This window comes from Stylophora pistillata, chromosome 3 (genome assembly GCF_964205215.1).
Source record: "Stylophora pistillata chromosome 3, jaStyPist1.2, whole genome shotgun sequence".
Taxonomy (NCBI): domain Eukaryota; kingdom Metazoa; phylum Cnidaria; class Anthozoa; order Scleractinia; family Pocilloporidae; genus Stylophora; species Stylophora pistillata.
Window position 1 is genome coordinate 13,903,861 of NC_142521.1, and position 14,057 is coordinate 13,917,917.

Consider the following 14,057-nt stretch of genomic DNA (forward strand, 5'->3'; position numbering starts at 1 on the left):
AATCCTAAAGTGCACGAGATGCTAACGTAACAATCCAATGAAAGATAATCCTAAAGTGATCGAGATACTAACGTAACAATCCAATGAAAGATAATCCTAAAGTGATCGAGATACTAACGTAACAATCCAATTAATGAAAGATAATCCTAAAGTGCACGAGATGCTAACCAGGGGCGTAGCGTCCATAAACGCACTTAAGCCCGTGCGTACAGCTGAAATCTGGAAAAAAAATTTTTTTTATTCCCTTATAGCATTTGTCACAGTTACCATAAAATAGGCCCGATTTTTAAATTTTGAATTATACCATGCGTGTTTGTTTTTCCAGTACCTTTTTTTACCCCCTTTTTCGTTGAAGGTTACCGAAAACTCTAGAGATGGGTAAAATAAACAACTAACTACGGCATTTTCCGTCCCATTTATTCAAAAAAGTTTCGCGGAAATAGCTGGAAATGGCATTTCTGAGACCCTAAATTTCAAAATGTTTGGGGGAACATGCCCCCAGACCCGGCCCCCGTAGTTTAGGGCTCCTTCAAAATCTCACGCCACGCCCCTGCTAACGAAACAACATGAAAGATAACCCTAAAGTGCACGAGATGCTAACGTAAAAATCCCATGAAAGAGAATCCTAAAAATGCTGGAGATGATAAATACCATGAGATCCTAAATGTGTGCGATATACTAAAGTAACAATCGGATGAAACAGAATCCTTAACGTCCATGCAAAGAAAATGCTAACATAAAAATCAAATGAAAGAGAATCCTAAAAGTGCACGAGTTACTGAAGTAACAACTGAATGAGAGAAAATCCCAAAAAAGCCTAAGACACTACACACTGGAGATACATACGTAAAAATGTAGGGAGAGAGAATCCTAAATGTGTGCGAGATACTAAAGAAACAGTCGGATGAGACAGAATCCTGAATATGCGCGAGATACGAACGTCACAATCGATTGAAAGAGAATCTTGAAAGCGCACGAGATACTAACGTAACAATCCAATTGAAGAGAAGAGTGCACGAGATATTAACGTATCAATCGATATCAAAACAGAATCCTAAAAGCGAACGAGATACTAGCATAACAGTCTAATGAAAGAGAATGCTAAGATCGAGTGCTCGAGATACTAATTATAACGTAACAATCGATTGAAAGAGAATCCTAAGAGTGCTTGAGATACTAACGTAAGAATCGAATGAAAGAGATTCTTTAAAGTACACGAGATACTAAACGTAACAATCGATTGAAAGATAATCCTAAGAGTACACGTGAGAACGTATCAATCAATTGAAAATCATAAAAGTGCACGAGATACTAACGTAACAATCCAATTAAAGAGAATTTTAAAAGTGCACGATATGCTAACGTAACAATCGATTGAAAGAGAATCCTAAGAGTACACGTGATACGAACGTACCAATCAATTGAAAGAAAATCGTAAAAGTGCACGAGATACTAACGTAACAATCTAATTAAAGAGAATTCTAAAAGTGCACGATAGACTAACGTAACAATCCAATTAAAGAAAATTCTAAAAGTGCACGAGATACTAACGTATCAATCGATAGAAAGAGATCAGTCTTAGAAGACAGTGCACGAGATAACGAAACAATTTTATCTGGAACTCGCACATTGATATTATTGTGTCGAAAGCAAACAAAATGTTAGGGCTAATTAAAAGGACTTGTAGAGGTCTGGATGATACTACGACTCTGAGAACTCTTTACTGCGCGTTAGTTCGATCGAATGTTGAATACTGCTCTGCTGTATGGTCACCCTACACCAAAAGGAACATAGAAAAAGTTGAAAAAGTACAAAGAAGAGCAACCAAGTTCATTTTAAAGACTGAGGACAATTATGAGACTCGTTTAAAGAAGCTAAATTTGATGTCACTAGAAAATAGGAGATTTCTAGCTGATGTTACTTTTTTATATAAAGCTCTCAATGGAATAAGTAACATCAATATCGATTCATACGTAGATTTTTATTCTAATGCGGATCATTATTCATTTAGGAAATACGATGATTTATCTCTTAAGAAGAAATATGCAAGAACAAATCCACTTAAATATAGTTTTTTTCACAGGATAGTTGACTCCTGGAATCTTTTGCCCTACGATACTCGTAAGGCAGCAAGTGTTGATGTTTTCAAGCGGGGAGTCAAGAAATGTTTACTGGATCGTGCATTAAATTAGTTATTATTGTTGAACTATTGATTTTATTTTGATTTTATACTTTACTTTGTAACTTATTTTAGTAGATATTCATTGGTGATCTGTTCTTTATGGGGTCCTGGACTCCTTTACAGATTATCCGTATGGCTATTTATATTAGTTTTGTTGTTATGTATTACTATTAATGCCATTAAATTGTAATAAATAAATAAATAATAGTGCACGAGCTTCTAACGCAACAATCCTATAAAAGAGAATCCAATGAGCACTCGAAATACTAACGTAGCAATCGACTGAAAGAGAATTCTAAAAGTGCACGAGATACTAACGTAGCAATCGAATGAAAGAGAATCTTTAAAGTGCGCGAGATACTAAGGTAACAATCACATGAAAGAGAATCCCAAAGGTGTACGAGATACCTACGTAACAGTTTAAGAAGAAAGAATTCTTCAAGTGTGCGAAATACTAACGTAACAATTAATTTGAAAGAGAATATTAAAAGAACGCAAGATACGAACGTAACATTTTTTATTCAAAGTAACATTAGACCGAAAATACACTGCCCTTCACGATTGCCTCTTTAAAGTCTGCACCATGAAGCTTAAGATACCAATAAAAAAGATATCGGAATTTCAGTAGCAAATAAGGTCACTTTACCAAGGTAAGCGTAAAAATCGAATAATCGGAAGAAAACAAGCGCGCTGAAATGACCTACTTGATATTAAGACAAAAATGGTGACGTCAACAGTCATGTGTCATCTTGTCATATGCTTCACATCTTCTCACTTGGCTGCGAAATCTCCATCAATTTTTGATTGCTAGGTCAAGTTAGATCTCAGCCTCGTTTCCATGATAAAGTAAAGAGCGCGCGACAAGTAGGCTTCCTTTACCAAGATGAAGTGTCAGGCCCTTTTTGTGGCGTTGGCTAAACGAAACAATTTTTTTTTCGCCGGTGTCTGTTCCCTGACTATACCTGTCGAATACTGATTGCGTCTCCGCTTAAACTAACTAGGTTGCAGTAGTTCATAGGGAGAGCTCTGAAATGTAAATTTTATTGGTTGGTTGCAAGTTAGGTGTTTAGCTCTACTCTTACCCGCTTGCGGAGTAAAATACCCGTGATTTTACCGCCCCCCCTCCCCTCCCGGTTAGCTCAATTGGTTAGAGCGCCGGATATTGCGTTGTGCGGGAGGTGGAGGTTTCGAGCCCCGGCCGGACCAATACTCATGGTCTTAAAATAACTGAGAATTTGCTACCTTTCTATAATATCAAGAAATGGATAGATATTCTAGTCTTTTCGGACAAGGACGAATAAACCGTGGGCCCCGTCTCCTGCAGGGTTAGGGGTAGGAGACGTTAAGTTCCCACGCACGAGATTACTGTGTGATGGATGTCCTCCCCTGGGGTGGGATGGGTGGGTGTTATTGTTTCACAGGGCCCTATTTAAACTAGCTAGTAGCTAAACTGGGCTACCCTGTATAAATATACGTAGATACAATACAAATACATTTGACTGTTAGTTGAACTCGCAGTTCGGTTCTTGCTTGGTCGGTTCTCTAAACTATGGCCGAATTGCATTTTCGTAACAATTACGCATTCAGTTATCTTTTTAAAAAGATAAATTTCATAAAAGGAAGTAAATTCTGATTAGCTAGGGTCGCGCTCTGATTGAATAAATTTTGTCACCAGTACTTTACAAATGCGGCTGGTTGGTCGAAGCGGACAAATCTTCAAATGCACCGCCGACAAAATTTTGTCCCGGGTAAATACTCGAAAAAAAGCGACTGAATAAACAACGCTGTGTTAAACTTGATAATCATTTTTCTAGCTCGCAAACTCTATACATCAAGTAATTATGACAAGGGAGCCTAACATTTTAGTCTTCATTTTTATTATGAAATATGATGCGTATTTACGATGATTGCGAGTTGCTTATTTTAACCCAATGCCTTGATAGTCCCGTTTATTGTACTCCACATGGTCTTCCTACAATTCATAACAAATACAAATTGGAAATCCTGATTTCTGCTTAATCACAAACTGGATTGTTCTAACTCTGTACAGGGACATAGCCGATATGTTTCAAAGGGGGGGGGGGTCACACTGTGTCAAACAGAGGGTACGCACCAGATTGTCATGTTGACTTCCATGCTGTGTTTTACTATTGTGACAAAAAAAGGCTTACAAAAAGGAGGGGGGGGGTCACCAGCACCCTGGACCCCTTAGCTATGCCCTTGCTGTGCGTGTCTCAAAGTTTGCAGTTCCTTTTTAACGCCAGTTGTATCGCTACCATTGTAGAATTCTGTCATAAGCATCCTAGGCACTGCCATCTTCAATTAGAATTAGGGTCTTGGTTCTTGCACCTTTTCTTTCTTGTTACCCCTTATGAATTTGATACTAATTTTATTAGTAATTGGACCACATGTTATACAATTTGATTATGATCATGATCGTGATGAATGGATTCATTTAAAACTCTAACATTACTGTGAAACTCAGAATACCATAATACCTAAAATGTGTCTCGAATGTTTATTGTGTTACGACCAATCACAGGAGGGTATGTAAGTAATTAAAAAAAAACTTCAGATGAAATTATAAGTGATATTGTGTACAATTGAGAATTCCTGTGTCTGATTGGCTTGTTTTCCTTAACACAATCACATCCCAAAGGTGTGTTTCTGTACTCACAGTCTTCTGAGTTTCACAGTATATTCACAATTTTCTTTTTAAAAAAAAATTTGGAAGAGTTTGATTTGAGTCTGTTTCATGGCATACCAAAGTAGTCTGTCTAACCTTTGCATCTGTCAGTTTGTGATGCCCTGGTAAACAGACATCAAAGTCTCAATATTATAAGACACTGAAACTCTGGATTTACAATTTATTCCTCGGAGCAATCAATACAAGCTTTTCGCTTTTATGTCTTGCATAATGGCAAACACTTCAGAGTCTGCAAATAAGAACACTCCAACAACGACATACCAGAGACCCAAAAGAATCAATAATTTTCTTTTCAATGTAAGAACTGGATATTGTACCATCTCTTGAACGAGACAGATCCCTGAAAATAAAACATGATATAGTGTTTGAGAAAAGGCCCATTTTCACACACACACAGAAACTTTGTTACAAGTGCCTTAGTGTACAATACGTTATTTGTTGTAAAAGATACAAACTTTTAACCACAGTTTTAATTGATGATAGTTTCAGTATACAATTTATAGGTATCAGTGCTCTAAGTTAAGCTTTTTTGAAAGTTGTCACTTGGCAACCTAAAAAAATATCATGGTTGCCAGAAATCAAAATCTGGTCTCCAGAAAAAAACAAAAAAATATATTCCCCCAACAGTGTTCAATGAGAACTAAACCATATGACAACTCTTGGACTACTCAACAAGTCTGGCTTTTGTTTGTAGATATTTGTGCAATTTCTCACAACCAATCACTCACTCCAGGCAACTTAAGAAGCAAAGTTTCAGAGAATAAAACAGTAAAACTTAAGAAATATTTAATTAAAACTTTTCTCTTGCTTTAACTTCAGTCCTTAAGGAGGAAGTTACACAATTGTTGAGCACAGATCGCTAAATTGGCCATGCACCGTTAATTTAGTTGTCAAAACTTTTTCAGGTCACAATAGTGACCAAAGCCATTGCAACTAGAAGCCTTAGGCATTAAGGGTTTTGCTCACCTGGATAAAAGAAAATGAATAGTGCAGCCAGTCCCCCAATAAGTGCAATTGCATATTGTATGTCTTTCACGTAGGCAGCAATAATAAGGGATGACCCAAACCACAATAATGTTTGTATGATTCTTCTCCGTTTTTCATATCTTTCAGCAAGAGTTGGAGGCATTCTGAAGGCTGCCAAATACAAACCTTCCAAACAGCTCCTGTAAGTAACAAATTTGACTAGCATCAATTTTTTTAATGTGGAATTCTCCAAATCTCTTCAACCTCCAGTGATCATTTCAAATTTCAACTAAAAGGAGGGGTATTCTTTGGAAAGTTTTCCAAGTTCTGATTGTCAATTCTCCCCTCTAGCTGCAAAATATTTCCTTGTTATTTAGTTATGAGAATTTGGTGTTGGATCAAGATAACAACTTCGACCTTATAAAATTGAGTATTCTTATTCACCATTCTCCTCTACTGATTGCTCTGTAGTTGAAGTTTAAAAAATTATTAAAAAAAAGTAGCCATGGAAACAGGTTTTCTTTACATCCCTACTAACTGAGAAAGTTAGAAAGGATCTCCTTGAGTAAGTGTGTGGACACTTATTGAAAATTGCAACTAAAAGGATGGGCACTCATTGGAAGGAGGTCCCTTGATCCAGGGGGAGGTTAAGAAAGTTAGAAATAAAGAGGTGATATAAAAAGGTTTTCCTTGCATATCTGCTATTTGAGAAAGTTGGGGAGGGTAGGAGAGGGGAGGGGAGGGGAGGGATGGGAGAGTACTTATTCCAGAGGGACCCTTGTTTGACATTATGGTCTAGGGGGTGGGCGTTTGTTTGAAGAAGGATGAGTACCAGTATTAGAGCATGGGCTCTTAATCAAGGTAATAAGGTATCTCTATTAGCATGACGCAATAAACTTTTGCAGGTATTAACTTTTGTGGAGTGTCTTCACATTCCCAAAATAAAATAATTGAAAAATTTCTTAACATTTGTCATGTTTACATAATTAAAAATTTCAATAAATTTGGCAATTAAGTATCTCACCTTCCACAAAAAATGACAACTGCCCCTGTTGATAAAACTATGAGACATATTGTGACCCTTGCAATACTGACCAAAATGTCATTAGGAGGGTAACTCAAAAGAACATCACTTTTAACATTTGTACCAAATGTTAAGTAGCCAAATGATGCAGTGATGGTATAAGCTGTGGTGCAAATTGCCATTGCTATGACGACAACAATGCCAAATCTGGGTACACTGGCTCTTTTCAGTTCTGCATAAACAGCCACGGAAGGGACGTGACACTAAAAACAAAGCAAAGACAAATGAAAGGAGAGGGTAAGTTTCAAAAGAACTGCACATAATGATGAGTTAGTGGGGGTAAAACAGAATAGTTTGCCTTTATCAACCAAGTTGATCATGAAAATTGGCCACCATAGAGAGTTTCTAAAGAAGATGTTTTAAGCTTTTGCCCTTCGTCAGAGCAAATACACAAAAAAACTCCAAGTTAGGAAAAAAATCTCAAATGGGAATTTGGTAAGTTTACAAAAATGGAGACGTGAACCAATGAACAGACAATTGCAAGGAAAGCCTAAGACACTTTTTGTATGATGAGCATTCAGACAAATTGCCTGATACCAAACAAACATTTGTTTCTCTTTCTTTCTATATTTATTTTTGGTCATGATAATGGGACAAAGGTTAGCTAGTTTGTTCCAAAGAGATGTCCTCATGTCTTTCGTGCATGTTAACATTGTATAATTATCATAACTTCAGTATACATGTTCTTCTCGTTGTTCCCTTCACATTTCTAAAATAACATTTAGTGACTTTCCAAAGGCATTGTGTGACTTTCAAGAAAAGCAAACTTTTTCAGTGAAGTGAATAAAGGCTCCACTGATAGTTTCTAAAGAAACTGTTAGGGGATGCATCGGTGGTAGTCTCCCTCACAGCTGTTTTTTTGGATGTCACGCAACGCTCCCCCAAAAGAACAGCTGCTGACAACCGAACTACATTCCTTTCTTATTGTCCTTGCGGTTTGGTCGCGGTCTATTGAACAGACCAATCACATACCAGAAAATCTGAATGACGTAGGGTTTCACGCGAAAATGTGGATGTTGGGAGAAACACTGAAGAAATTTCTCGATGAGAACTCAAAATGTTTCACATGTTCATCGTTGTGCCCTGGTAAAGATAGAATATATATTTTTGGGAAAACTTCTCACAATTTCGTTGAAATTATAGAATCTATGCTTAACATAGACGTCAACTGCTACGCCAACGACATGAACACTAGATTGTTTGAGCGGTTGTTGAAGTTTCAGCGAGCAACTGAGAAAGTAGAAGACGCTAAAAACTGAACTGAAACTCTTTATTCGCACTATTTCAAGAGGTTACTACAGATTATAAAAGTCAGAATATATAAGAAACAGTAAATTACATCAATAATCAAAAGGAAATACAAGACGCCTTTCAATCTAGGCCAAGGGCTAAATGCTTGCTTCGACCTACAGATGGAGATCAGGAGGAAAAAAGCGTGTGCTTGCCGTCAACAAACCGGGCGAAGCTTCGAGAACACTGCAATTTAGGTCGGCCAACTTCTCCTACACTACTTGTACTTCTTCATTTGCAAGTCCGCTGCTAGCTGGAGCAAACCCGATTAGTTATGTTTGTGGCTTGTTATCACCAGTACAGGAATTTGGCCTAAATTATCGAGTGTTTCCGCACGTTGGTACAACGCAACAACAATAACAATAACATGACCACTTTCATCGGTAACATGGTCAAACATGAGCGGGAGTGCTTGATATATTAACGATTTCCTGGATCCTGTAGGCAACTTAACAAAAACATCTTCTTTCTCGACTAAAACTTTTTTAATTGCAAGCTTCTGGTGAGCTTTAAGCTCGAAAATTTTGAACTTTGACGACGCTTTGCGAAAAGCTCCTTCAAGCACCGCCATTTGTCTTGTGTTCTCCACATGAGGATCGCAATAGAAACCGATATCTGATTGGACGAGTCTCAAAAGGCAAGTCTGGCGCGAAAAGGTTCCTGAAAATGGAACCCGAGCTGTGATTGGCCAATTCGGAGAAAGGAATGTAGTTCGGTTGTCAGCAGCCGTTCTTTTGGGGGAGTGTTGCGTGACATCCACAAAAAATGGCTGCGAGGGAGACTACGTCGGTGGACCTACATTTTCTGCCTTTAAAAGCACACACAACCCACAATTCCTCTATTTGCTCCAACAAAGGGCTAATGCTCGAAACGTCAGCTTTTGTAATTGTTACGGTGGCCAATTTACCATTTCAACTTTGTGGATATATCCAAATTTTTCAGTGAAGGGTAATCAAGTGCTTGAGTGGTTGAAAATCAAAGTGCTAGGATTTTTCTAACAACTACTGCAGTTAGATTGCAATACACAAATTTACATATGATGCATGATCCTCGCAGTAGATAGCGCCATTTAAGCAATAGCGAAAATCAGACCTGAAAAAAAAATCAGGCCCGTACAGGCCTGATTTTTTTTTTTTTTTTTTTCAGGTCTGATTTTCGCTATTGCTTAAATGGCGCTATCTACTGCGAGGATCGTGCATCATATGTATCTAATACCGCAGTACACAATATACGAACTTCACATATTGCATTGTATCTCAATACACAAATTTGTCGAAAAATTCAAATGTATAATGTATTACACCCAATCAAAAACAAAAAAAATTATTATGTCAAAGATTTCTTAAATTAAAACAAACCTGAAAACCAAAGCAAATAATAGGAATGGCAGCAAAGGCCTGTGTCCAACTCCAAGATGGGTCTTTCCTAAGGAATGACAACAGAATTACTGGTTCATTACTAACTATAAACTAATGACTAGCTTATAAAATTCTTTACAGGAAGGGTGCATGCCAAGACTTTTTATGTCATCAATCCAACTATTGTTACCAACAGTAATAATAAGAGCAGTTTTCAGTAGAACAGTCGCAGACCAAACTTCTACAAAAACAAAACAAGAGTGGATTATTTTCAACAAGCAACTTACAATACTTACTTTTCATATTCTTTACTATCAGTGTGATGCCCTTCAAAGTATTTTATGGCAGTTACTATACAAACAAAAAGTGCCCCAACTGTTCCAAGAGCACTGAAAATAAATGATACATTAACATGTCACCAAAAAAATGCAAAAATAGGTGAACAAATAAAATACCTGAATTAAAATGACACATTGTAAGCATGTAATTGATGGAAACCAAACTTGCCAACTTTGAGTGAGGCTTTACGGCATTTGGACAATTTTGTAAATATTACCTAAAAAAGTATTGCCTCGTGTCTTTAAAGCGTCACTTCAGAGTAAAATTTGAGATAATTTAACACTCACAAAAAAGTGGAAGGGAAAGAGGTAAAAAATGATTGTCATAGACCAGACAAATTTCTTTTCATGCATTTTGTACATGTACAAAATTTGCATGTTTCAGTTGCCTCTTGCTTCTTTTAGGAGTCAACAAAACCCCGCTTCAAGTTCCAGAGGGCAAAAATTAACAAGAACTCTACAACCCAAGTTGACAACAGCTTACACAAAATTTGATTCAACTATAAATTATTCACAAATAAACACATGCATGCCCCAGTTGTTCAAAGGCTGGATAGGATGAATGCCATCTATACTAGATAAATCTCTAACTGGCAGATCAACACTAATCCATCTGTTGATTAATGTGGCGTTATACCCGCCCTTTGAACAACTGGGTCAAGGTCGTCCTAATCAAAATACCTTGAATAACTGAGAACTTTCAAAGTTTTTGGAAGACACAAAGGCAAGAGGAAGAGAATGCACATGGCACACATGAGAAATTCCCGACTTAAATACCAGCCAGGCGAAGAGTCAATAGCCTCTCCAACTAAAAATGTAAAATAAAAAGTGTCGTGTTAGCACCTAAGGTGCATGCTCCATCCTGCATGCTGTGGGTTTTGCTAAGTGAGACCCTTGATTCTATAAGAAATTGACTACGCACATATACATATTTTATATTTGTATTGGGTACATTTGTCACTCAAGTGGGAAAAAATATGAAGTGTGAAGGCTCTCCTACACTGCATTGTACAATAAATTGAGTCTCCATAGTAACCTTTTTCGAGTCTCTGCATGGTGCCAATAAAAATTGTTTTTGGTATGCTAGTATTTGACCAAATCTCATAATGTCCTGAAGCCTAACATCTCAACACAGGTGGCCATCTTGTCTGCCACAAAGACATAACCCATTAACGAAAAAATTCAGCCCTTGTACCCAAAGGTATGATTAGATCACTGAACATTTTCATTTATGGTCTTAAGCAAAAGGATCAAAACCATGCTTAATGCCATGATAACAGTATGAAAAGGAAATCACTTATGACTCGGATGTGACACATCAATTTACTCACCTTTCTCCAGTTGATCACCAATCAAAATCATATATGCCACAGTAGAACCAAACATGTACAACATGATGACTATCTGCGTTATAATGTATGCCCCTGGACCAAGAACCTCACGGATTATCTCTTGAAAATTCTGTGAGCCGTGGTTTTCAGCGCAGTATGCTAGGATCAGGAATGCTCCCGTAATAAACACCAATAAACACTGTGAAAGATAAAAAATTAACAACAAAGTATTACAAGACTTCTGATTCACCATCAAATAGAAACTTACCAATAGAGGGGACATTGTGCAGCTTGCTTAACAACAGACTGTATAATGTTTTACTTTTCAGTTTGCACTTGCCATGTGATTTATGCTACACTGAGATTACATTCCAGGCAAGAATACACTCAATCAGCATAAAGAAAGTTCAAAGTGGTGAAATTCCTTCCTTGATCTAAAAGGTAGGAGCAATTTTGAACAGAAACAACAACAATGGTGAAAAATTAAAATTACAGCACAGAATACAGGGAGATGATTTCTGTTGGTCTCTGCCTTTTTAATGTGAAATTGCAGATCATGGCACAAGCCTCTGATTATTTAGCCAATATGCCTCTACATTTGAAGAAAAGAGATATTCTGATAGTCTTAAAGGTTTTGGTAACCTCAAAACAGCTATGTAACACCTTCCTTTGATGAGCTTAAAGGTTGCTTGCAGGTCATTCACTATGTCCATATTTTCACCTTGGTACAAATAAACTAGCTGCAAAGACCACCACAACAACTGTGATGATGAGGAAAGAAGTTATTTGCCTTGTCATTAGTATGGAACAAAGCAAAAATCTGGGTTTGACATTAAGAATGAAACCATAATTATGCCTTTAGACTTTGTACCACTGAGCAACAAAAAGACACCATGGTGAGCTATGCTATTATTGGCCTATGTTACTCCTACCCTATGTACAGCCAGGATGGATGGATGGATGGATGGGTTAGATGACCACTCCCCACGGGGCTTTTCAGGGCCATTCTTACAATACTATGCGGGGGACTTTGCCAGACTGCTAGTAGCAGTTTACAACGAATCAAAGGAAGTTGAAGATGCTCCCTTCCCCCAGGCAATTCCCAGTAAACAGGCCAGACCACATCACAGTTATCTTGTGATGTGGGTTCTTTAATGTCTCTTGCCGAAATTAACTAATTGATAGATGCAGGAGACGGGACCTCCGGCTTTATGTCTTATCCGAGAAGACGAAGCAACGTGAGTGAAGCATCTTGCTCAAGGACACAATGTCAAGCCCCAGCCAGGACTTGAACCCAGGCCAACTGACCCAGAGTACAGCGCACTGACCACTGGACTACACATGTTCAAAGCATTGTTTGTGGTAGGAAAATGTGGAAGATGACGAATTTTGAGCCTTGTTACTGAATTAAAAAGATGATGTAGGACGAAGAAAAATACGAGTCCCTCAAGAAAATTGAGACAGAAAAAAAAGGGTTATTTTAATTTAAGTTGATGATAGCATGTTAATGGGACATTCCATTTAATATCTGCACCCCCTATTGAAGGCCTGGGATTTCTTAGGGGGAGGGGGGGTCAATGCTATATTTTTTCTTAGGGGGGTTGAACCATATTTCTGAGAGGGGTCGCCATAAAGTACCCTTGACAGAAATTCTCACGAGTAGTTTCTGAAGGGGGTAATTTCAGGCAATTCTGAAGGGGTTAAAAAATTTCTTTTCTGGAGGGGTGTTACAGGAAAGCCTTCAATAGGGGGGGTGCAGATTCTCAATGGAATGGCCCAATGCATCAATGTAAAAAAATCAGGTTCGTGATTTATCGTTTTCATCGCTAATAATATAACGTGATTTATCGTTTTCATCGCTAATAATATAACGCTCACCATTTGAGCCGTAAGAGCGGTGGTAATGCCTCCACATTCTGCATATGCTTGAGGAAAGTTCAAAATTCCAGCACCAAGAGCTGAATTTACCACCAAAAGAGCTGCTCTCCAAATGGGTATACCCTCCGTGTAATGATTTTCAGCCGGTGGTTGGATCACTGAACGAGATTTAAACACACCAACACTTGAAGTAGTGTCTAGATCACTTGCTGCACCTGGCTGATTAAGCATCGTTACTTCACTGCCACTGTAGTATGGACTTTCATAGCGCCTTCCTTGTAGGTTCCTTTTGTCAAGAAGAGCTTGTTGTTCCGACAAATCGAGGCTGTGGGTCATATTCCCTTGGGCTCACGAATTCTTAAGACACAAAGGACAAGTGAATATTGTGCAATCGCTGTTTCGTGTTTTCTGGGTAACTATTTTTGGCTTCAATAATTTCTATATTAAACAAATCTGCACGTGGATCGACAATGTATCCGGTTCAGCCGGTAAATCAGATGAGCCGGTATCCCGTCGACTAGTTAAAGATTTACGGAACCACGAAATTTCCCTTCGCAGGATTTAAGATCTCTCGAGTGAATGAAGGAATGAAGCACTTACTCTGTCTAATAACGAATAGTAAATAACATTAAATGTGGTCTACCGAGATGAAAGTCGTACAATTGAAATAGGACGGTCTATTGTCGCAGTAAACTCAGTAGGAGAAAGGAAGGGTGTTGATCAATTGTGCCCATGACGTAATATCCACATCCATTCTTGCACCATTTTACGTTTCTCAGGCGAGTGAAATGGTGAGAGAGTAACTTTGTTGCAGTGGAAGATGATGAGATTTAACGAAGAATTGAGAAAGCTGCGCGATAATGCACGTTAGGACAAGAACAGTCGACGAACAGAATCCCCTTCTCTCGAAACCGCTGGATCTC

General features: G+C 38.0%; 1 protein-coding gene across 2 annotated transcripts; it reads right to left on the minus strand.

Moving 5' to 3' along the window:
• Positions 1 to 5,035: 5,035 nt before the first annotated feature.
• On the minus strand, positions 5,036 to 14,027 carry LOC111342065 (sodium-coupled neutral amino acid transporter 7). Of its 2 annotated transcripts, none has more exons than XM_022949098.2 (9): positions 13,778 to 14,027; positions 13,135 to 13,491; positions 11,257 to 11,455; positions 10,607 to 10,733; positions 9,884 to 9,976; positions 9,588 to 9,654; positions 6,880 to 7,142; positions 5,856 to 6,055; positions 5,036 to 5,229 (listed from the first exon to the last, which is right to left on the minus strand). In XM_022949098.2, exons 2-9 carry the CDS (start codon positions 13,468 to 13,470, stop codon positions 5,066 to 5,068), a joined length of 1,449 nt encoding a protein of 482 aa, XP_022804833.1. In that variant the 5' UTR covers positions 13,471 to 13,491; positions 13,778 to 14,027; the 3' UTR covers positions 5,036 to 5,065. The 2 variants fall into 2 exon arrangements, with proteins under 2 accessions (XP_022804833.1, XP_022804834.1); XM_022949099.2 differs by having other exon boundaries at positions 13,735 to 14,027.
• Positions 14,028 to 14,057: the final 30 nt, after the last annotated feature.